Source organism: Leopardus geoffroyi, chromosome C1 (genome assembly GCF_018350155.1).
Source record: "Leopardus geoffroyi isolate Oge1 chromosome C1, O.geoffroyi_Oge1_pat1.0, whole genome shotgun sequence".
NCBI lineage: Eukaryota > Metazoa > Chordata > Mammalia > Carnivora > Felidae > Leopardus > Leopardus geoffroyi.
The window spans coordinates 29,381,663-29,406,035 of record NC_059328.1 but is presented as its reverse complement, the minus strand read 5'-3'; the positions used below and the strand labels follow the sequence as shown (position 1 = coordinate 29,406,035).

General features: G+C 56.5%; 2 protein-coding genes across 2 annotated transcripts; one reads left to right on the top strand and one right to left on the bottom strand.

The window, feature by feature from the left end:
* Window positions 1-3,608: 3,608 nt before the first annotated feature.
* Window positions 3,609-5,236, bottom strand: LOC123596782 (translation initiation factor IF-2-like). Its single transcript, XM_045475092.1, has 5 exons — window positions 4,996-5,236; window positions 4,541-4,662; window positions 4,353-4,475; window positions 3,771-3,867; window positions 3,609-3,649 (listed from the first exon to the last, which is right to left on the bottom strand). Exons 1-5 carry the CDS (start codon window positions 5,234-5,236, stop codon window positions 3,609-3,611), a joined length of 624 nt encoding a protein of 207 aa, XP_045331048.1.
* POU3F1 (POU class 3 homeobox 1) lies at window positions 5,152-8,141 on the top strand. Its single transcript, XM_045476803.1, has one exon. It carries the CDS (start codon window positions 5,235-5,237, stop codon window positions 6,591-6,593), a length of 1,359 nt encoding a protein of 452 aa, XP_045332759.1. The 5' UTR covers window positions 5,152-5,234; the 3' UTR covers window positions 6,594-8,141.
* Window positions 8,142-24,373: the final 16,232 nt, after the last annotated feature.

The following is a 24,373-nucleotide window of genomic DNA, read 5'->3' as shown; positions in this document are numbered from 1 at the left end:
AGATGGAACCCTGGACCTCCGACACTCTGAAAATGCGGGATCCAGGGTGAGAGGGGAAAACTGGCAGAAGGGAAAGGGAGCAGCTGTGAGTGCTGGCCAAGTCCTGTCCCCCTACCCCCAGCCCGGCCACCTCAGCAAAACCTCAAAGCTCATGCACTGCACACAGAAGAGTGTCCTCAGACACTAGCTCCCCCAGTAGCCCAGATCTGCCTTTCCTTAGCTCTTTTCAGCACCATGACTTCCAGTGAGGAACCCAGGGGGAGCGTCCTGGAGTCTGTGTTCCCCCAGCAGTGAGAGGCCTTGGGTCTGCAGACACACCTGCTCTCAGGGCTTCTGGGACTCCCAAGCACCCACCGACCAGACTGAGAAGACACAGCGCAGGGGCTCAGAGTCCAAGGGGGAAAGCAGCCAGACCCAGCTGCCCCCTCTTCCTCCCTCCCAGATCTTGCTCCGTGTGCCACTGTGTCGGCTCACCAGCCTGGGATGTGTGTCTGGGATATCACAGTGCATATGTGGCCGCACAGGTGCTGATGGTGAGTGTGGCTGTCTTCTAGAGGCCGCGTCTGACTCTCTCGGGCGGAAGCATGAATGTAGATTACAGAGTTTGCGTCTGCAACTCAGGGCTTTGCAGAAAGACCGTGTGGGGTTGGAGTTCATCCCTTCGGAGCTTCCCCCACCCCCGCGTTCCTCCCCCCCCCCCCCCCGCAGCCCCCTCCGGCTGTGAGACCCCCCACAGTGAGGGCCCCATCTGCTGGAGGCTCGGTGACCTGTGTCAAATGAGCAGGCGCTCAGTCACACTCCAGAGCCTGGAGGAGACCGCACCACTCTGGGAAAGCCCAGCAGCTCCTAGCCCGGGGGCGGGCTGAGCAGGGGCCCCGCTGGGGAGGGAGGCCCCAGAGCCTCTGAGACTGGCGGCGGCCTGGCTGGGAGCTGCCCTCCACAGACAAGGAAATTGGGGGGGGGGGGGGGAATAGGAAAAGAAAGGGCTTCCCTGCTTCCTTGGGACTAGCACTGCTGCTGACGGGCATGAGCCAAACTCTGAGCAGGGCATGGGCCCTCCTCCAGCTTCTGATCCCTTTGCGGGATATATTAGTTCCACAGGGTGTGGGTGTATGCATTAGCCTGTCTGCGTGATAGGCGGGGTTCGCCTCTTTGTATCTGTGCATTGGTGGGGAGAGTGTGCATGTGTCTGTGCGTTCATGTTGGCGAACACCAGGGTGTGCCTGTTTGTGTGAACTGGCATGCCAGAGGAGAGTGTCCATGCTTGTGACCCCAGGGACCTGCAGGTCTCCTGTATTCCGCGTCACCGAAGGGATGCCTACCTGAGCCTCCCTGAGCCTATGTGCAGGTTTTATGCATGTTTCCTTTTAGACACACGCCTGTATTTATCACTGTGTGTCTGTTTGTGCGACTGTGAATTCCGACCCAACAGGATGACTCCCTGTGTCCCTATTGTGAATCTGTTATGTTCGTCCCTAAGCTAAATTGCACGTGTGTACCTGTGTGTTATGTGTATGAACGCATGTCTGTTCACAAGCCTCAACCATTCAGCACCTACATGGGTTCAGGTAGGTGTCTGACTTCTGTCTCCCAATTTTTCCCCAGGCCCTGGGAGGGCAGGGCTCCTGGAGGAGAGAGCCTGTTTAACTGCAGGCATCTCTGCCAACGGGCATGTCAGAGCCCCCGGAGTTCTACACAGAATCTCCAGGAGCAAACACAAGGAGAATGTCGAGACCTCTGGCAGAAGCCTAACTCTCAAATACAAGAAAATTTTGACTCCAGACCAAACCCATACATTGTAGAGGCTCTAAAACTTTCAAAACAGAGATGGGACTGTTACCCTGCCCTAGTCTACACGGCTCGCCCCAGGGCAGTATCTAACACTAGAGCTTCAGGGCAGGCCTAAGAAGCAGACAGTCCTGTCCCCATTTTAAGATGAATAAACCGAGGCTGTGACAGGCGAAGCAGCTAGCACAAAGTCACCGGGCTGCTAGTGGGGGAGTAGGAGACAGGATCAGGACTGAGACTTGCTGGCTGACAAGCTGGTAACCTCGGAGCCCGGCTTTGCTGCAGACACCCCTCAATTCAGCACACACATGGGAACTGGGCTTCAGAAGCCCCAGATGGTCCAGGCCTGCCCTCCCCAACCTCCGCTCCCCAGAGAGCTACCAGAGATGGAGCCGGGGGGCTCTCTCTGCTGCGACAGCCAAAGCCACTGTCCCCACAGGTGTCCTCCCCCATCAAACAGCAATGGGAGCACAATAAGAAGCAGGACCTCTGTAGATTCTGCACCCCTCGGACAAGTTCAGTTTCCTCATCTCTGCCCTAGGGATAACAATCTCAGGGCCCCTCCACAGAGCTGGGAGGTGCAGGTGAACGTGAATGGATGTACAAGCACTTGATAGGGGCACCTAGGTGGCTCAGTCGGTTAAGCGTCTGACCATGATCTCAGGTCATGATTTCACAGTTTGTGGTTTCGAGCCCCACGTCGGGCTCTGTGCTGACAGCTCAGAGACTGGAGCCTACTTCGGATTCTGTCTCCCTCTCTCCCTGCCCCTCCCACTCATGCTCTGTCTCTCTTACTCAAAAATAAGTAAACATTAAAAACAATTTTCTTAAGCACTTGATAAAGCACTGTGCCCATGGGTCACTGTTCTTCAAGTCTCAGTGGCGATTCAAAGGCCAGACATTGTAACACCTGACCACTGTCCAGACACTTCCCTTCCTCCAACAGGAACAGAGAGATTCACAGAATCTGATCATCACAGCTGGAAGGCACTGAGAGGTTAGCTGGTCCAAACCTCCACAATGCCACTTGATGGATAAGAAAACTGAGATTTGATTAGGGAAGGAGAGTAACATGCCTGCTCATTGGGCACTCACAATAGAAACAACCAGAGTAAAAGCCCTTCCTGAGAGTTTTTCACCCCCACTGTCTCAGACTACCATCTGACTTCCCTCAGTGAGACAGGTGGGCTGCCTATGGTACCGTTACTCCCAATTTACAGGGAAGAAAACCAAGAACTACAGGGATTGGACCAGAGTTATTCTCGCCCAGGAAGATGGTGGCAGGTCCAGGTAGGAAGCCCAGGCTTCAATGTCATGCTGGCCTTGGTTAGGGCTGGCATAAGAGTAGCCTTCACTACAGAACTCCCACCTTGGCCCTAACTCCTAGGCTTGGAGGAGGGGCCAGGAAGGCAAGTGTTTTATGATCTTATGAAGGAAAGGTGGCTCAAGGTGACCACTTCTTGGGCCAGAGTCTAGGAAAGCCAAGCATCCCCAGCTGGATTCAGACAGAGCTCCATCACAGCTCTTGAAGCAAGGGTGGTACCCAAGATGACTGCTCAGGACAGTGGCCAATGGCCAGACAAGGGCCCTGCCTTGTCCCACTCCATCCCCTGAGGGCTAGCCAGAGGCTGGTCTAGGGCATTCAAGGCCTGGATGAGCATAGTCTGTGCCCAGGACGACCCTTATCACTGTGGCCTCTGCCCCAGCTACCCCAAGGACCATTCCCAATGCAGCTGCTATCTGAGCCCCCATCACCCTTATTTACTCACTGAGGCTCTATTCTGCAGTTCTAAATTCCCCAGTAGGGTTTAGCTGGGCCCCTAGCTCAGTTCTGTGATCTGGGACCCCAGGGCCCTGGAATCTGTGGATCCACGGGGGGCAAGACGGGGGGGGGGGGGGGGGGGGCGGCGGTGAGCCGTCAGCTGGGAGACTCCCTGGGACCCAAACCTCAGTGCAGAAAAGAGATGAAGACTGCAGCTCACTCCACTTGGCCTCCAGCCCAGTGTTGGTCTTAGAGGCACAGAGTAGCTGCACTGAGGTCCACGTCCACTCAGGATCTTTCAAGGAGCCCTCAAAGAGCTGGGGAGATGAGGAGATCCCCACACTGTACACCTCACCCCTCTAACAAGACTTCTTCGATCTCAATTCCCTTTTCGGCAGCCCGGGCAAGTCCGTTAAATTCCAGCCCGGGCTCCACGCGAGGCTGGACAGCTCCCGGCCTGCACGCGGCATTTCTGAAGTGCCAGCCGCCCTTTCCCAAGTCCATGCCACTCCTCACCTGGAGCAAGTTTCGCGTCCGCAAGTGACCCCGTCATGACCCCGACCAATGAGCCGGTCACGCAGAGAGACGAAGCGAGGAGGCGGCAGCGGCATGGGACAGATACCCGTGGGCGCAGTACGTCCACCACCCCCGTCGGCGGCGTTTTCGCCGGAGCTTCGGTCTCTACCTCAAGGTCCTCTCACTCCGGAAGCCCGGAACGCGGCCTGGATACGGGAGCTCCCGCCTTCCCGAAGCATCGCTGCCGCCGGCCATGCGGGCCCCGAGCCGCCCGCGCGGTACTCACCTGGTCCGCGGAGTCCGGAAGAAGGGGAACCCGCACGAGGCGGGAAGCCAGGGCTGGTCCGACTCCACCCGCACCCAACGCGCTCTCGGGGCCGCGTAGGTCGGCGGAGTTGCGACGCTGGGTCTAGAAGGAGAAGAGGGAAAACGAGACGGGCCGGGGAGGCGCGCAGAGGAGAGCTCTGTGCCGGCTGAAGCCGCGGGAGGCAAGGCGGCCGAGGCGAGCAGCCGCGCCGGAACCGAGCCGGGACCCGCGCCGCCTCCGGCTCGCAGCCGCCGAGACCCGCGGGAATCCCGGCCCGCCGTCAGCGGCACTGCGGAGGGAGGAGCGCGGGGCTGAGCTGCTTCTCGGAGCCTGAGCGCCTCCCGGAGCCCGCGATCCCCGCCGCCGCCTCTTGGCCGCCCGGGCAGGAGACGGGCGGGAATTCAGTTCGCGTGGAGTGTGGGACCTGCCGGGCTCCGAGTCTCCTGCACCGGGGGTAAGCGGGGCCCACGCAGCCAGGACGAGAGGGGGTGCGGTCCCAGTGCCACCCCCGCGCCACTCCCCACGTGGCGGCCGCGCCCCCGGGGCGTGAGTATGTAAGCGGACGGTAGGGGGGCCGTGAATGAAGCCCCAGCGGCCAATCAGCACGGCCGGCGCGCGGGACCCCGGGAGCGAGGCCCAATGGCGAGCTCTGGGCGGCCGGGCCGGGCGGCAGGCGGACGCGGGGGGCGGGGGCCGTGGCCGGGGGGCGGGAGGCGGCTCCGCGGGCAGCCAATGGGCGGCGGGTGGGGTGGGGCTCCGGAGCGCCGAGCGGGTCGGGGCTTTAAGCCGGCGGAGCGCGGCGGCGGGGCCCGCAGACGGAGCGGAGCGGCGGCGGCGGCGCGGCGCTGGGCGCGGGGCGGCATGGCCACCACCGCGCAGTACCTGCCGCGGGGCCCCGGCGGCGGAGCCGGGGGCACAGGACCGCTTATGCACCCGGACGCCGCGGCGGCAGCGGCGGCGGCGGCGGCCGCCGAGCGGCTGCACGCGGGGGCCGCGTACCGCGAAGTGCAGAAGCTGATGCACCACGAGTGGCTGGGCGCGGGCGCGGGCCACCCTGTGGGCCTAGCGCACCCCCAGTGGCTACCCACGGGAGGAGGCGGCGGCGGCGACTGGGCCGGGGGCCCGCACCTGGAACACGGCAAGGCGGGCGGCGGCAGTACCGGCCGAGCCGACGACGGCGGCGGCGGCGGAGGAGGTTTCCACGCGCGTCTGGTGCATCAGGGGGCGGCCCACGCGGGCGCGGCATGGGCACAGGGCGGCACGGCGCACCACTTGGGCCCGGCCATGTCGCCGTCCCCAGGAGCTGGCGGGGGCCACCAGCCCCAGCCGCTCGGGCTGTACGCGCAGGCGGCCTACCCGGGGGGCGGCGGCGGCGGCCTGGCCGGGATGCTGGCGGCGGGCGGCGGCGGCGCGGGGCCCGGCCTGCACCACGCGCTGCACGAGGACGGCCACGAGGCGCAGCTGGAGCCGTCGCCTCCGCCGCACCTGGGCGCCCACGGACACGCACACGGACATGCACACGCGGGCGGCCTGCACGCGGCGGCGGCGCACCTGCACCCAGGCGCGGGCGGCGGTGGCTCGTCGGTGGGCGAGCACTCGGACGAGGACGCGCCCAGTTCGGACGACCTGGAGCAGTTCGCCAAGCAGTTCAAGCAGCGGCGCATCAAGCTGGGCTTCACGCAGGCCGATGTGGGGCTGGCGCTGGGCACGCTGTACGGTAACGTGTTCTCGCAGACCACCATCTGCCGCTTCGAGGCCCTGCAGCTGAGCTTCAAGAACATGTGCAAGCTCAAGCCGCTGCTCAACAAGTGGCTGGAGGAGACCGACTCGTCCAGCGGCAGCCCCACCAACCTGGACAAGATCGCGGCGCAGGGCCGCAAGCGCAAGAAGCGCACGTCCATCGAGGTGGGGGTCAAAGGCGCACTCGAGAGCCACTTTCTCAAGTGCCCCAAGCCCTCGGCGCACGAGATCACCGGCCTGGCTGACAGCCTGCAGCTGGAGAAGGAGGTGGTGCGCGTCTGGTTCTGCAACCGGCGGCAGAAGGAGAAGCGCATGACCCCGGCGGCCGGGGCCGGCCACCCGCCCATGGACGACGTTTACGCACCGGGCGAGCTGGGGCCGGGAGGGGGCGGTGCGTCGCCGCCCTCGGCGCCCCCGCCGCCCCCGCCGGCCGCACTGCACCACCACCACCACCACACACTGCCCGGCTCGGTGCAGTGACCCCGCGGGCCGGGCCCCCGCCGGCGCGCGGCGAGGCGCCGCGCGGCCTGAACTCTTTTTGTTCGGTTGCTTTGGATTTTACAAAAAGCCCAGAAACTTTCGAACAAAACCAAACACCCGGATGACCCTCTCTGGCGAGCGGCGAAGACGGCCGATAGGCTGCGTCGCCCGAGCCCCGGGAGAGAGGAGCCAGAGATCCGAAACGCGCCAACTCACCGGGCATCCTGCCCGCCGCCTGCTCCCCGCCCCCATCCCCTCGACGACCCCCGCCCCTGCCCCCCCGGGCTGTTCGGGGCCGGATCCCGGCAGCGGCCTCCCCACAGCGACAGGTAACGCGGTACGGGGTTAGGGATTCCCCGGGAGAGAGGACGAAGAGAGGAGGGTGCCCTGTCCCTCTCCCCGGCGCGGACTCCCGAGCCTGCGGGTTGAGGGTGGGGGACTGTCACTTTATTCGCTCCACGCCTCTTCTCTCTCATAAGGATGCGCCCCACCCCACCCCCCTTACCCTTCCTCCGGGCTTGGTTTTTTACGGTTTTTATTTATTCACGGAGCCTCTCGGCTCCTGGGGTCCTTCTAACTCCGCCCGCGCCCTTAATTTAAATCGCTGTATACTGTATTTATCGGGGCCCCGGAGGGGAGGCCGCGAGAGCCGCGTCTGTGTATAAAAGCAGGAAATAGCCAAAGCTTTAATCTAGCCTAATTTATTTTTTCCCCTTACCTTCCCCTGCCCTACCCCCAAAAAGCAAAACAAAAACAAACAAAAAAAAAAAACTAACAAAAAAGATTCGAGTGTTCATTTTTTTCGTTTCGTTTTATCCGAGCTGCGATTCGGTTCCCGGCCACGCGGGAGGGGTCTGCGCTCCCACAACATAGTCCATGGGAAGAGGCTTCTGCCCCGCTGCAGACTGACCGCTGCACAGCAGGGCCCCCGCTCCCCGCGGGGCCCTGCCCTCCTGGCCACAAACAAACGAAACTTGACAAAGTTGGAGATATTTTTGGACCAGCTGTAGAAATAAGCCGTTCCCTGAGAACCTTCTGCCTGATTCCCTGCAGCTTCCGCCTGCTCCCTTTCCAGCCCCACCTGGGATGCGGGATGCTGGGCGGCCAGGAGAGAAATCCCCAAGTTTGGGGTGAGGTGGGAACCATGTAAATATGTGAGATATGTACACACTGGCGGGGAGAAGAAACATTTTGTGCTTGGTTTTTATTTTTGGTTTTCCGGGTTGCCCTCCATCCCCATCCTAAAGGATTTTGTACACCGAATAATCCGAAAAAAAAAAAATATTTTAATATGATTTCCAAATTTCTGACCCATCTCTATTTATTTTCTGGATGTGTTTGGAGCTTCCCCCCTTCTCCATTTCTTGTTCTGTTTGTTACAGTTTGGATTTAAATTTTGTTATTTTATTTTTATTATTTTTTGGAACAATGTTTTGGTGCATTCTTTGTATCTTTATTGCAAAAAAAAATAATGTAGACTGGGAAGTTCCCTTTATATTTATGTTATAGTAAATATTTTATTACTCACATAAACATGTACCCCAGGGCTGTGTCCTGTCCTTTTTACTACGAGGGTTGGGTTGGTTTGCGGGTAAAGCGTTGGGATACGCTAGCTAACCTCTCCTAAAGTTCTGGCCACACTATCTTGGAGCAAGGTGACCACACAGACCTTCTCTCAGGCCAGTATGAGGACTGCCTGTTACTTGGGCAACAGTTGGGCCCCTGCCTTTAGGCGAGTGAGTTTTAGGGAAGATGAAGCTGCCTCGTGTCCCCTCCCGTAAACAAGACTATCCTGAGACCAGACCAGAACCTACGACACTGCAGACACCACACTGATTTCGGGACAGCCATTCCCCAGGCACAACTGCTTCTCAGCCAAGGAAGAATTGCCTGTCTCACGTGGACCACCAGCCTGGCATCTTTGTGTTCCCCACCCAAGACCCCAGACCCTGACTTTGGTCTCCCTTTGCGTTCCGTGTGTGGCATCCAGGCCAGCTTTACTCTCCCAGGTCATGGGGCAGTCGGAAGCAGGGTCAGGCCCCACCAGCCCACCCCAGCTGGCTCTCCACCCACAGAACAAATGGTGCCTGAACCTACCTGGATCCACTGGGAGTTCTAACAGCTTCCACAGTGGTCCTGCGGGAATTAAGTGGGCCTGGGGAGGGAGTCCTGCCTGTTTGCTTAGGCAAAGCCAGTCCTACTTCTCTGCAGACAAACCACCTGCCCCAGCTTCTCTGGTGGAGGAATGAGGGCAAAAACAATTGTGCCACCAGAAGGCCCTTCCATCTCTCCAGGGATGGGTCCCCAAGGAAACCCCCCTTCCCCCCACTCAGCGAGTGATGCCTATGCCTGTGGGAAGACTCAACAGTGATACAGCCATGTACCTGGGGGGAAAGATGCAGTCTCAGACATCTCCCCGTTCAAGCTCTCAGCAGCAAATGTCTCCCCACCACCTCCTCAAAGTCATGATGGTGGGGGAAGATCTGGATTCCAGGGCCAGAGCTCAAGGTTACCTGTATCCCCGTCAAGATTCTCTTTTTCCTTTAAAACAACTTTTAAAGATACGCATAAAACATGGATTCAGTTTTCTCAGGAGGAACTAAATGAGGTTTCTCTTGCTCTTCATGGACACAAAACCTGAAGCAGCACAAGCACTGGACAGGGTTGGGGGGTGGGGACAAGTTGTGTCCCTAGTGAGCGTGTATGCGTGGCCCCCTCCTGCCAGGGAAGCTGCCCAAACCCAGGGGCTGGGAGAGGCCTTGGCTCCAGCCGACGCATCTTGGGCACCCAGAGAGGTGTTCCCAGGCCGCCAGTTCAGTGGTACCTGGCTAGGCTGAGGCTTTAGGATGATGGTACCATGCTGAGAGTTCCTGGTGACTTTCTGGGCTCTGACCCTCAATCTCAGGAGGGATTGTCTCTGCAAGTACACAGGCCGCCAAGATTTTTCCAAGGCTCAGCCTCTCACTGCTGGTTTCTTTTTCCTCCCTTCTTCAGTCCAGCCTAGTAGGCAATTAGCCCTGTAATTCGCGCCCATGTCCCAGCCATTGCCTGTGCTGGTGGGCCCAGTGAGCCTTCTCAACGCTTAAAGATGAGGCCGGGACTGTAACAGCCAGGTGACAGCATGGCCTCCATTTCCTGCTCCACTAAGTGGAGAACTTCGAATCAGCCCCATACTCCCCCACACTCTCTCCTCATTCCTCCATTCCTGGATTTGTCCCAGCCTCGGGGCCCTGAAATGGAAGCAAATGAAGCTCAGAGCTCCCTGCCGCCTGCACCGCCCTGAGCCTCAGCAGGTTTGGAGGTTGGAAAGGCAACAGGGAAGACCAGGCCTTTCACTGGCCTCTGCCTGCAGCTGACACCAATTGATTGATTGATTTCCTAATTGTCTGCTTAATCCTGTACAAGAGGGTGGATTTATTATTTAAGCAAGTCAACTCAAAAACAGCAAAACAATGTGGCCTCCCAAGAACCAGCAGCAGCTGAGGAGTAGAACAAAAAAATGAAAAAAAAAAAAAAAGTGGAAACAAGGATGGGAGAAAAGCTTCCACTTTGTGAAGATTTTACTTAACGAGCACCAGCCTGGGACAGCTACCCGGTGACCGACCCCTTGGTCACAGAAGCCCCCAGAGGTCCTTTCCCTAGTCTCTAGCTTGGGATGGCCATAGGAACCATAGCATATTTGACTGTGTGAGGAGAAACCACAGGGAGAGAGACAGATTTTGTCCTGGAGTCTTCCTCCTTGGATACAATACAGCTTGGGAAAGGTTTCTCCATCCCGTGTGTACGTGGAGTTACGTGCTCACTCCCGAGGGCCCCAGACTTCCTCGTATTCAAGAGAGGCAGACGGCCCTAGCATCAGTCTTCAGGGAAGCCCAAGCGTTCCCAAGCAGATTTGGAATTTTCTGATCCCAGCTCTCTCCCCTTCTCACCTGAAGAAAATTATTCTCTATGATCATGTGGACACAGATTCTGTTCCTTAAGAGAGCTTCATTCTCCCCATGTGAACCTGTGTGTTGGTGTATGAATGTGTGTGTGTGTGTGAGTGTGTGTGTGTGTGTGTGTGTGTGTGTATGTGTGTGTGTGCTATAGCCGCTCCCAGAAATAGGGGGGAAAGGAAGGCCATGCTATACCACTAATGACTTGAGCTGGGAAAACATTGACAGGGTGGGGGGGTGGCTAAAACAAGCAGGAAGGTGGCCATCATTGTCAACAAGGCAAACCCAGAACCTAAACCTCAAGGACGCCTATATTCTCCCCCCACGTCCTGCCCCAGGAAGTTGTACTAGCTTGTATGTCACATGGCTTAGGTCCTGTACAATCATCCCTCGACCCCAAGACCGGGCTGGGTGTCCACAGAACTAGCTGACCCCCAACCGTAGCCACCCACTTAGAGCTATTTGGAATGGAGTCTCCTCCAGAGAGGCTCTGGGCCTGCTTGTGGGAGGGTCAAGTTCCCAGTGGCTTTCCCGGGCCCAGGCCTTTTGGAGCAGGGCTTGAGTTCCAGAAAGGAGACCCGCCTGAGTAGGGAGAGGAGTGAGAGTAGGTTAATTATCTGGCCCAGCTGTTCCCCCTAAGCTTAGCGAACGGAAGTCACCCAGGGCCTCTAGCTGAGTGACTGAAGCCAGAGGAGCTGGCCATCTAGTCCCTGCCCAGCCTATTTGAAGGCATCGGAATTAGTGTTTGGCCAGCCGTTCGGGGCTCCATGTGGGAGGACTGCCCTCTATTGGTCCCGGAGCTGGGACGTGGCCACAGTCACCAGGGCCGCCTCACAGCTGAGCATCCCGCCCCCCAAAACTCAGCTTCAAGTTGGCTGTGGTAAGTGGGTTGCCGGGTAGAGCGGAGGCAACCGTCGCCTCCGAGAAGGCAACCCTGCTTCACGTGCACACAGGCTTGCCCACAATCCTTCCTTCACCTACCTCCCCTCCGGTTCTCCACCGTTCTCAGAAGTTCGCCATCAGGCTATCTCCTGTCTCTCTCCCACTCGCACCCTTGCCCGGCCCTCCTCCCCTTGGCCGACTGGAACCCCAAGCACGCCCTCGCCAACTTGCTACCTCACACACATGCTCACACGCTCGTGGCCACACCCATAACCGCGGGCCAGTGCCGGCCCTCTTGTCTTGGGCACTGGGCTCTCCGGAGCTAACCTGGCACTTGTAAACATTTGGTTGAACGCACACAACCATGCTTTGCGGCGTTGGACCAGGGCCCTTTCTCTCAGAACGTGCAAGCACTTACCCCACAAGCCGCTTTCCAATCCCTGCCCGTCATTGTTCCCGGCTCCTCCCAGATCTCTCCTGCTCCCTTCAGATAATTAAAGTTAGGCTGTGTGTTTGTATGTATGTGTGATCTTATTTTTTAAACACACACCCCCACACGTACATATGCGTGTATATATACAAACACACACAGCAATTAGATCTATCCATTCCTGCCGCCGTCCCTCTTGTGCAGTAAAAACCTCAGCTCTGCACATGCCCCCACATCGCCACGCGATGAACCATCACCTAGTCATGGGCTCCTGATGTCACACACACATACACACAGACACACGCGCACTGGAGCTTTCACACAGTTACATCCACCCCAGCTCCCTGGTGTTTCTCCAGGGGCACAACCCACCTCCCACCCACCTCCAGGGCATCTGAATGGGCTCCCTTCAACTGAGCTGAGCACCAGGAGGGCTCTGCTTCAACGCCCCCCACGCACACACCCAGTGGACATGTCGTTAGCTGAGCCTGACCAGGGTGGGTCCGGGTATTATTAGGCTGCAGAGACAGCACGGAGGCATATGGTCTCGTACACAAGAAATAATGTTCATGTTAAATCAGACCTCATGCATAATGCATGGTGCCTGATCTCACATTATTTTGGGTGTTCGTCAAAATCAGTGTTCTTTCTTGCGAGGGCTCCTGAAAAGAAGGGGGAAAGACATTTGCTAATGGCACCCACCGCCTGGACCCAGGGAGCCAACAGTGCCCCCGGAGCGTTCCTCTGGCCCCACTTCACCCACCAGCGGGTCTCATCCCTCTGGCCCGTCCGTCTTTCCCCACAGAAGGAGGGGCTAACTCCGGTTCGTAGCAGGCTCGAGGCCCCGTGTTATTTTTATTTCTTTTCTCTCAGCTCTCTGTCCCCCGAGGGTTCTGGGGAATAGCAGTGGCTCCGTCGTTCTCACACCCGATTCATTTGCCGTTTTATGAACTCCCCGTTGATTCATCGCCTCCCTAAGTCAATGATTCACTCCTGATGGCTTTTCAGAAATCCTTCTTCAAAGGCTCCAGATTATTCAGCTCTGAACAGGGGCAGACCTGGACCCTGCGTGGCTACTGCTCTCCTTGCTTAGGGTGGAAAATTGTCACCTTGCTTGGCCTTTCCCCGGGACTGGCCACCCTGAGAGGAGGGAGTGCTCCCTCCAAACAGAAGCTGCTAGAGTTGACCCCAGTAACTTGTGGGCAGACCCGGCTCTCCAGTAAGGCCCCCTCCAGACATTGTCATCAAAGTTCCTAGGGAAGCTGTGTCTTGCGGGAGGCAGGGAGCAGAATGGTGAAGCACAGTGTCTATAGGACCAGACAGATCTGGGTACAAATCCTGGCTCTACCTCTTATCAGCTGTGTGACTTTAGGGCAGCTACTTACCCTTTCTGTGCCTTGGTTTCCTGATATGTTGATGAGGGCAATGCCTACAGCATAGAGCTATTTTGAGAATTAAGTGGGATGATGTACATAGAGTGCCTGGCATAAGTAGGTGATGAATGAATGAAAGCTGTTTTATTGTGGGGCCTATGCAGGGCATTGTACAAAAACAAGTGAACGGGAAAGAAAGCCAAAATGTAATGAACTTTGGCCGTGGCCCCCACTCTGTCCAAGGCGCTCTGACATAATACTTACCCAGCACTTACTTCGTACTTACTTTCATTATCTCACATTAATTACTCCTATTCTGCAGATGAACAAACTGGTACCCAGAGAGCTTTAGGGACCTGTCCACGGCGACAAGACTGGTTCATGATAAAAGCTGGAATAAAACCTATTGCATCTGACACCTGGATCCATGTTCTATTTACAGCAGTGAATAGCAGTGTCCAGTGCTTGGGGCATGGGCCCAAGGCAGAGGAGGTTCCAGAACTCAAGACTAGGCCAGAAAGAGAAGCTTGAGGACCAAGGGTGTTGGAGCTCATTGGCTAGGATCTGCCTCCTCTCTCCACCACTTTGCCATGAGGTTCAAGGAAGCTGGATGCCTTGCCCGAGCTCACCGAAGAGGTCAGGGAGCCCTCCTCGTGCATCCATTCAGAGAGCTGCATACTGAGCGACCGCATACATGAGGCAAAGAAGGTGGGACCTGGTGTCTTCACAGGCTTTCCTTCTGGCTGCACCACCTGCTACCCCTGGGACCTCAGGCAAGCTGCTTATGCTCTCCATGCCTCAGTTTCCTTGTCTGTCAAAAGAAAATCATGATAGCACCTGCCTGGTAGGATTGCTGAGAGATTATATAAACACTTAAAAGAATGCCTGGCATGTTGTAAGTACACATTAAATGTCAGCCATAAAATTAATTTCATATGTACAATATATGTTATTGTATTATTCCTGGGCTGAATCAGTGTGGAAAAATCATGCCCAGCTTGATTCCAGCAACGCTTCCCCCTGCCCCCCCCCCCCACCCCGAATTACTGCTCTTCACTCTCAAAACCATTCACTCTGGAAAGAAAAGTTCAAGCTCTCCATCCCACTCCACAGATGAGGAAATGGAGGCCCAAGGGTGTGGAGGGACTTGCCCAAAAGAACTCAGAAAGTTAGTGGCAGATGCAGTCTCCCAACCTATCCCCTACTTCTGCCTCTTCATGACAATCCCATGTCCCCAAGAATGTGTACTGAGTCCCTTCTAAGGCTCTGTGTAGGCTCTGGGGAGATAGCACCGAGACGGTCAGAGAAAACCTCATAGACGGCAGTAGCAGTATTTAAGCTGGGTCTTGAAGAATGAATAGGGGTTTCCCTTGGGGCTCACTGCTCAGGGCCTGACCCTGAGGAGGCAAAATCACTCAGCCCCAGCGCCCTCAAGACCCCATTCCTTCCCCCTCCCTAAACCTTCATGCTTCTTGCTGCCTTGGCCAGTACCCATCCACTAATGGGCTCCCACCCCCTCCTTTGATCCCGGCACAGAAGACTCAACTCAGGACTAAGGCTCCTAGATCCTGGGGAGCCACTTACTATGAGACTAAGTCTGAGTGTAGATTCCTTCCAGGCCCCAACTCCTGGTTCTACTGCCACCCTACCCAGAGGTTAACCAACAAACTATGCTACAGGGCATCCTAACATCGAAGGTGGGTCCCAGGTGCCTGGGTCCAGGCCTCACTCCACTATCCATCCTCGGTATGACCCAAGTTGTGTCATCCCTGGAGTTTAACATATGAAGTAGGCATTCCCTCACTTATTTATCCATCCATCAGTCCGTCTATCCACCAGCTCATCCATTCATCCATGCAACCCTTAACCACCTCTTCAACCACCCACCCATTCATCTATCCAACCACCCACCATCCATCCACACATCCCATGATCCAATTTAACAATCAGGCCCTATATTGAGCACTGGGAACACAGAGATAAATCAGACCAGCCCCCCTGTCCTTAAAATTCTCTTGCATTAGCTTCTTCCCCTCACTACCTCTCAGTCATGTAGGGTAGGCATGTGAGGACCCACGTGAGATCATTGTTCGGGAGGAAACAATGAAGTCTATTGTTGCATCTATGCATCTTGTGTGTCAGAGCACTGGGAACCTCCACGCGCCATTCATTTCTTCAGGGCCCCACAGAGGATGCAGTCAGTATGGCTTCTGTGTGGCCCTAGGACTCCCCTTAGCTCCGTTTTCTCACTCCAAGAATGCCAAGTGCTGACCTAAACTAGAGAGATTTCAAAGGAAGCAGAGGAGAGGAAGGTGCTTATAAACATAACTTCTGCCAAGGCTAAAGATCGCCACTGGAACTCAGTCTTTTCTACCACAAATGGCAGCAGCATCTCAGCACCAGGGAGATATGGAGAAATGTTCTGGTCCTAGGCCTGTCACCACCTGGCTGTGTGACCTTAAACAAGTCCCTGCCATTGTTCAGACCTCAATTTTCCCACCAATGTGGTGTGAGGGGTGGTCTCTGGATCCTCTCAGCTCTGAAGTGGCCCCTCTCAATTCTCGCTTCCCTTCTAGCCTGGGTGGGCCTGCCCCTCTGACAATGGGGCCTCTCTGACCGGCCCACACATGAGGAGGGGTAGGAGATGACGTGGTTGGTGTCCATGGCCTGGAGTCCTCTGACTATTCAACACACACACACCCCCCGCGACACAAACAACCCTCAGTGGCCTCCCCCTCCCACCCCCCAGAATCTGGGCACAGCTGGGGCTTGCTATGCCCTGGCCACCCCATGAATCACCCCTCTATGGTCCCGCGGGGGAGTGGTCCAGGGAGCATCCTACGCCCCCCATGGGGTGAGGGCCAGAATCACAACCCTCAAGTAGGCAGTGTCCACAGGAACAATGGGGGCCTGTGGCTCACAGCAGGAATGCAGCCATTGTCCTGCCCTGGCCCCCAACCCCAAGGCCTCAGGTCCCCAGGCCAGGCAGGCTGGCGTGGGTCGGTGCGTCAGGCACTCGTGTGCCTGGGCCAGGACACATGGCCTGCCGGTTCCCCTCTCTGGGCAGGCGGGTGGGTGGGCTAATGGGCCAGACCCCATCTCCATACCCAGCTTCACAAAGGATCCGTGCCCAGGGTGAAGAGAAGCAAGACAGGGCCCAAAGAAGCCAAGCTGGCCTCCGACCCACCCATCCCTGGGGTACTTGTAGCAGACTCAGAGAAGGGGCCTCCCAGCTCTGAGACCCAAGCTATACATCACAGTGGGGAGGGGGACCACATTAGAATAATGCAGGATTCGAGTGGGGTTGCTATAGCGACGTATTAGGGCAATACATCTAGGGAGCCCCGGCCCCTTGGTGATGTATGACTCTGCTTAGCTGAGGGGAGCAGGGGGAGGGGATCTATCCCGCCCCTCCAAGGGGACAGCAGACACCAAACATTCCCTTCACTGGGGGAGAACATCTGCCTTGGACTCCAAAAATAGGCTTCTCAGAATCCTGTCAAGACTGAAAGAGATGCTCTGCCAACCCAACCTCCAACAACCCCACCTTAGTCCATGCTCTACTTGGCTTCAGCTTCAAATCCCAGCTCGAAACTCAGCCTCGACCCCACTGTGCCCCGCACCAACCTCAGGCCCAGCCCCCAACCCAGCCCTTCCCCAGCTCTGTCCTTTCTGCTTCAGTGCTAAAGACCATCCCTGCACTATCTGCCCAGCATCCAATGGGATTAACAGAACTATATTGGGGAGGGGAGGGTGTAGGGGAGCAAAAAAGGGAACAAAGGGGAAGGAGGTAGAAACATCCAGAAATGTTCCTCAGCCAAACCACTCAAAGCTGTTAATGTGAGAGATACCTGGAGAATAAGTCTGAGGGCACACATGCGCTCCCTTTCTCACCCACAGGCCTCCCCATGCCAGTATCCGGGCACCCACCCCCATCTAATGCCAAGTCTGGAAATTTAACTTCCCTCCACATAGTACCGGGGCCAATGAGGGGGTGAAGTGGTAGACTAGCCTTAGAGAAAAAGTTGTATTGGGGCTCCCCATGAAGGAGAGCTCGTTTAAAAATCTTCACGTAATGTTTGCTGTATCAAATCATTTGTACTGGCTTGCCCTCGACCCTTTAGGGACTTCAGGGAAAGATTCTCCTGAGATAGCCCCCTTTGCTACATCCACCTGAGCATCTTGGTGAGGAAAAGAAGGACAGATAACCCCATTTAAGAATCACAGGTGTTGGGGCGCCTGGGTGGCGCAGTCGGTTGGGCGTCCGACTTCAGCCAGGTCACGATCTCGCGGTCCGTGAGTTCGAGCCCCGCGTCAGGCTCTGGGCTGATGGCTCAGAGCCTGGAGCCTGTTTCCAATTCTGTGTCTCCCTCTCTCTCTGCCCCTCCCCCGTTCATGCACTGTCTCTCTCTGTCCCAAAAATAAATAAACGTTGAAAAAAAAAATTTTTTTTAAAAAAAGAATCACAGGTGTAGGGGTACCTGGGTGGCTCAGTTGGTTGAGCATCCAACTCTTTAATTTTTTTTTTAATGTTTTATTTTTGAGAGAGAGGGAGAGACAGAGTGCGAGCAGAGGAGGGGCAGAGAGAGAGAGACAGAATCTGAAGCAGGCTCCAGGCTCTAAGCTGTCAGCACAGAGCCTGACGCGGGACTCAAACCCATGACCCATCAGATCATGACCTGAGCCAAAGTCAGACGCTTAACTGACTGAGCCACCCAAGCGCCCTGAACATCCGACTCTTGATTTTGGCTCAGGCCATGACCTTGTGGTTCATGAGTTCGAGCCCCATATCGGGCTCTACACTGTATCTCCCTCTCTCTCTGTCCCTCTGCTGCTGTCTCTCAAAAATAAATAAACACTTAAAGAAAAAAATAAAATTAAAATAAAGAATCACAGGTGTTCCTGTAAGTATATCCCTGTCTCTCTGTATCTTGATTTTCCCTCTACATATCCTTGTCTGTGTATAGCTCTCATTGTACGTGTACATGTTGTTGCACACGTGTGTGTGCATGCATGCCTTGCCTCCTCACTGAATGCTAATTTTTAGTTCACTCAAGTGATTATAATAATTGCACAACCCCAAAGAAGTCTTCCTTTTTCCCTTTTGAAAGTGACACCCTGGCCCTGTGCCAGATAGGGGATGTGGCTTCCGGCAGGAGGTGGAAGATGCAGACCATAGAAGTCACCCCCCTCCCACCAGAGGACATAGGTCATAGGATAAGCCAAGGTAGGAAGCAGTGCCCTCTACATGAGCACACGTGTCCACCCTGCCCGTGAACACACGTGCATAGACATGCATGCACACACACTTTGGTCCTAGTCTGGCGTTGTCCCCACAACAGAAGAAATTAGGTTCATTCACAAAAGGGATACACAAAAGGGGCTTCTTTTCTCACTGTCCTTCACCCATCAGGTGCCTTTCTCACACTTGCACAAACACACATGCTCGCACACAACGTACATACATTCACACACAAGCAAAGAAAAAGGGAAGAGAGAGATTAAGAGAAGGTAGGTGAAGACAGAGTGCATGTGCCCAGAGGGCAGTGCCTGGGGTGGGGGTGGCAGGGGGCCCAGGGCACTGAGTGGGCAGGAGACCTTCATGGCTTCCTCTCTTCCCTAGCCAGCGACCAAAGGTCAGCCCAGGCGGATCAGCCACGTGCAGTCCATCCACCCCCAGCAGGCCATGTGAGACCAAAACCAAATCCTCATCAACATACCATTGTCCTACAGAGCCCAGCCTTGGGCTGAACTGGACCAGCCCCCTCCAGCCCAAGACTAGTCAGTGCCCCTCTAGAACCTATGGTCTCCATCTGAGAGGAACCTCTGGGGCTGGGGGGGTGGGGGGGGAGGGTGTCTCTCAGCCCCACCTTGAGGACAAGCTGGGTGATGCTCCCCTGGATCCTATCCCTCTTTGGCACTTCCCATCCCCTTCTGAGAAATGGGAAGAAGCCAGCTTTCCATTTGCACTGAATGCCTGAGTGGGACCATGAGCAGGGGAAGAAGGACCATCTCTCTCATGTTCCCTCCAAGGGGCACATACACCACACCATGCCACCCCTGCCCCCTGCCCATTGCCCCAAATGCTCTAAAGGGGAAACAGAGTGAAGCAGAGAGGGTTGAAGAGTTGCCCTGAAGGTCATCTTGCACGTCAGCACTAGGAGGGGCCCCAGATCCCCTTGCGCCCTGGCTCCCAGCCTGGACCACAACACAGGCTCCATTGACTCCTGGGCACCCTTTTTCCCAAGATGCACGCAAAGCTGTGGGCTTGCGGTTCCTGCCCACAGGCCCCTGGGCCCACAAGGCTCCATGTAGCCTGGCCCCACAGAACCCACCCAGGGAAAGAGGCCAGAGCTGGCTGCCTGGATGGCCGTGGGTGGACACAGCTCCCAAGGGGCTGGCAAAAGGGAGGAAGAAGGACGGGATAGATACTGCACCTACACAAGAATCTCTTAGATCTGGGCTGCAGGCCTTCATGGCCAACCTCCAGACCCTGTCCTACCCAGCCTGGAATGAAGCCAAAGATAATGGGGACCTGGCTAGGACAGATTCTCCATCAGTACCACCTTTACCCCTGCCCCCCCCCTTTATTCCTTCCAGAAACAGGGACCCCTTGGCCCCACCACTGAGACTAAACCTGGGGCAAAGCTGCCCTGGCCCACCCTCTGCCTCGTAGAAGGGAAGTCCAGGAGAGGAAAGATGGTGTGTCTGGGGGAGGGGGATTGGAGGAAAGCCGGGGCCAGGAAGGGGAGGGCTGTCCCAGCAGGATGACAGAGAGATGATTAAACCCACAGAGAAGATTGATAAGGGAGCTGAGCAGCTGCAGCTCTGCAAGGTGGGCTGGGGACAAATCTCATCTTGTCCTGGCAGCCTTCAGAGCACTGGGGGGCTGGGCCAGCCAGGATGAGCTCATGACCTCCACAAGCTCCCAGGGCAGGGAGGGGGGTGCGGGAGGAGGGCTGCTCCCATCTTCTTCCCCCTAAGGCCTCTGACGGTGGCTTCCAGAACCCAGCCCCCATTCCCGCCACCCGAGAGCTCCTTCACCGCTCGACACCCCAGTGCACCTGGGCAGCATGCCCCTTCTCACCAGTGCCCCCTTCACCCACGGCATCTTTGCCCCGGCTCTCACTCTCGTTATTATTAGATGTGATTTACGGTGGAAACGCTGAGTCAGACAAACCAAGAGTCCCCAGACAGAAGCAGTGGCAGAGAAGAGTCCAGGCGAGATGGCCGTCTCTGGACACCATCCTCAGAAGACAGTGAGTTGGGGCACTGAGAGGAGCTGGAAGTCCATTTCTGCTGTTTCTCCGGTCTGCTCCAGACCCCAAAATCCTCACCTGGGTCTCCCGGGCATCCAGACCCCCTTTCCGATGCCCACCCAGCCTCTCAGCCTAATCCCGTCACAGCCTGGATCTGCCTTGGCAAGTCCAGAGAACAGCCCAGGGATCCCGAAGTCCTAAAATCCAGGTGGTTCTACTGAGCCGTTTCCTCCAACCAGGGCTCATGGTTCAGAAGGCAGCCCGATTCCCAGAGATGGAGAGAGGCAGGGAAAGTGCACTGCTGGGGTCCCAGCCCCCCACTCCGTAAGCGGCAAACACGGGCACTGTGCGTTCACGTGGGCGTCCAAAGGCACAAGAACGCGTGGGGAGCACATGCTCCCGCTCCTACCTTGCTCAGAGGAGCTCAGTGGGCAGGATGGTCTTCACTCCCTGGGTCTCTGACTCCCTGGCAGGGAGGAACTGGGCATTGTTGCCAAAAATAAACGTTCCCTCTCCCGCTCCCTGGCTCTCAGCTCCCGCTCATTAGGATGCGTGGCGTTTGGCTGCGGTCCCACACCTTGCAGCTCATTATAAATATGCAGTCGCTGCTGGCGCTACCCCAATCATCTCTGCAATCAGAGCTTTTAATTAGGTTAATTAAATTGTATCAAATCTCGCAGGGACGCAGTTCACTGATGCTGATGAGGCAGCCAAAACAGACCCCAGCTCCTCCGCTAATGAAGGCCGCTGCCTGCCTGCGCAGTGAGGGAGCCCGAGCGCATAATAAACGGGCACGTCCTCTGGGAGGAGCTGCTGCCCAGGCCCAGCTCTGGGGACCTAGCAGGGGGTCTGCATCAAGCCCACCAGGCTCCAGCTGCAACAGAGACTCCCACCCCGGGGACCATCCCCTTCGCTCGAGAACTGGGGGTTCTGGGAGCCTGGGTAGGTGGGCAGCGTCAGGGCCCTGAGCACCTGCCACCTCTACACAGAAAACCTGGGCATGCCCCCAAGATCCAGACTTCATGTGGGGTTCCCTCTTTACCTCTCCTCCACAATGGCCCAAGAAGGCCAGGACTCTGTCTCCTACTAAACACACACACACACCACACCCTGTCACTGCCCCTCTCAATTGTCTTATTAGCCAGGGAGGCCAGGCTGGGACCGGAAAGCTCACCCAGCCATTGCTGGCCTGGTCTCCATCTGCCATGGAGGCCATCTGCCCCCACTGGGGGGCAGGCGGGGAGCAGTTTATGCTACCAGCCAGTAACAGGAAAGGGTGGTCTCCCAGTCTCCATGTGCCAGATGGATCCTGCAGCTTCCCACCTACTGCTCCACCTAAAGAGCCCTCTCTGAGGGACCTGCCCCCGATCTCCAGGGATCAAATTAGCGAGAGATGTGAGGTGGTTCCCTTCCCCAGCCCCTGTCTATCCTGAGCTGACCGCCCCTGTCCCTTGGCAATCGACCGCTGGCTACCAGAGACCACAGGGCCCTGCAAAGGCTCTCCCCTGCCTTTAAGCAGGAAAGCAGATGCTGCCACCTCCAAAGGGGCTGTCCCCAACGCTCCACTTGCCTCAGCTCCAACCCCCTCCTCTTAACCCCTCCGTCCGTCACTGGTCTCTGTGGCTGAGCAGCAGAGAGAGGACAGGGGAAATTTCCAGCGCTCTCGGGACATGTTGTTTCTGCTGTAAAAGCTGGTTTTTTTGGTTTGGAAAGGTTTTTTTTCCACCTAGTAATGTAAAAACATGAAACCTGAAACCAACCCCACATTTGTCACCTCAAAAGAGAAGCCTTTGGGGTAACTCGGAGAAAGCTGTAAATGAGTCAGGCTGATTCAGGGCGGGGGGGGGGGGGGGGGGCCTGCCCAGCTGCCTCCGGGGCATCACAATTTCAATTAACACTTATGATGTGAGCAAGGCCATCAGGTGACAGACAACAAGAGGAATGGAAAGGGCTTCCTTCCCACCCTTAACCCCAAACATAGCAGTCCCCACATAAGCTCCTCTTGCCTAGAAATAGCTAGGTCCTGGGGTCTGTTCTGGACCAACGTCTACAACCACCAAAGCCGGGGACTCAGGACTGCACCACAGCCCCAGCACCGAGCAGTTTGCTCCCCAGATGTGAGAGGAAACGGTTACTCTCATGACGAGGGCTATCAAGTGAAGCACGCAAGACCGGACAGAGAGAACTAGGTACAAACTTTGGTTGGACAGATACAGAGGAGACAGAACTCTCCAAATGCAACATTGATGGGTCTAGGAATGAGGAACACGCAGATTCCGTACAGGGAGTCTGAAGAAACAAGAGAGATTTTTTTGCTCTCCGACCAGAGCGGTGTAGGAAAGAACAAGCAGAAGCATGACCCAGCCAGCCTCTTAAGCTTCCAAACTCTAAGGGGTGGACTTGGGAAAGCCAGCTCTGCCTCTCGGGGTTTCGTAGCTTCATCTCCACTCCTCCCCTGCACTTTTTGCTGAGACAAACCCACGGAGCTGGGTGGGAGCCCCGCCAGGAGGGAGGCCCGGTGACCTGCTGGGCAAGAGAGCATGTACCCTCTGACCCCAGGAGGCAGCCGCCCGAGCCCAAGAAACCGCCAGCTCAGCCCCAATAGTATTTCGGGTCCACCCCCAATTCCTCCACTCGCCGGGGGCTTTGGGTCAAGACTCCCACCCAAGCTCCGGCCCACCCTCTCCCAACACCCTGTGCACAAGGCTGTGAATCAACGCATGGGGAGAGCTTGAGGAGGGAGGCCAGCACCGCATACCCACTTGCCTCACTGGTTCAGGTCCCAACAGGCCCTGGCCTCACCGGCCTCCACAGGCAGGCAGAGCAAGTCTGCGTCTGCTGGCTGCCTTCCCTGCTGGAGGATGTGCAGCTCTAATTGTTCACTGCCCCACAACCAGCAGTGGGGGAGAGACAGCGAGCTAGACATAAACCCTCGCAACTGCTCACGGGGAGACCCCCTACCATTTCCTGGTGGAACCACCCTCTCGATGTGGGACTCAACAGGCTTCCTTGCATGGGCCTTACTAGAAACGTTGAGGGGAAAAGCCCTCTCCTGCCCCTTCCTTGTTTTGGGACCACACTTACCTCAAACTGCAGGAGTAGGGGTGGAGAAAACCTTTTTTTCCTAAGAGTTCTCCTCTAAGGCACTGAATTCAGTAAATAGGAACTAAGCACCTACGTAGTACAGGATGCTTCCAACAGAAGCCAAGAGTGCTAAGAGAGTAGACACCAGCACCCAGAGAAGGGGCAGCAGCTCCATCTACTGGGCCGTTTCCTACCCTGTTGCCAGGAATCAGTTCCCTCTAGAGTTAGAAAAAGATTTAATCCGAGAATAAAGCTAAGGCCTGACACTCTACTGCTGGAGTCAGAAGGGCTCTAAGAGGCAGTGGAGTAGGACTCAGGCAGGATAGCTGGTTCCCTGCCCAAGAAACCTCGATGTTCCACGTCAGCTATTGTAGCTGACACTCTGGGGACCTCATTTGTACGAGACCTGAACCACACAGGTTCTGACTCAGAGCAATGCCTTCCACCTCCCTATGCTGCCCGCATTCCCCTTGGCACAGCTAGAGCAGGACGCCACCAAGAGCCCAAACCACCTCTGGGGCCTGGACGTGTGGATCCTAAGGAAACAACAGTCTCTCCCCTTCCCAAGCAATGAGCCAGGAGTCCGAGGTCCCACTGAGCGCCAAAGCATAAGGTCCTGGCCTATTTTCGACACCCAGGAGGCTGGGGCATCTGTCTTGGGTTCATCACAAGGGGCAGGCAAGCTCTCCTTGGGCCTCAGAGACAGCCCTCAGTGTTAACAGCAATTCGGGACACCTGGTTTTATCTCCTTATAGTTCTCTATCTCTAATCTGGAATTTACGGTAGTCCAAAAGGATAAACGTTCCTGCCTACGCAC

Coding starts and splice junctions, on each gene's coding strand:
- POU3F1 (XM_045476803.1), top strand. CDS start 5,235: ATGGCCACCACCGCGCAGTACCTGCCGCGGGGCCCCGGCGGCGGAGCC.
- LOC123596782 (XM_045475092.1), bottom strand. CDS start 5,236: ATGCCGCCCCGCGCCCAGCGCCGCGCCGCCGCCGCCGCTCCGCTCCGT. Junction 4,476..4,540: donor CCTTGCCTCCCGCGGCTTCA/GCCGGCACAGAG, acceptor TTCTCCTTCTAG/ACCCAGCGTCGCAACTCCGC. Junction 3,868..4,352: donor TTCCGGACTCCGCGGACCAG/GTGAGTACCGCG, acceptor TCATCTCCCCAG/CTCTTTGAGGGCTCCTTGAA.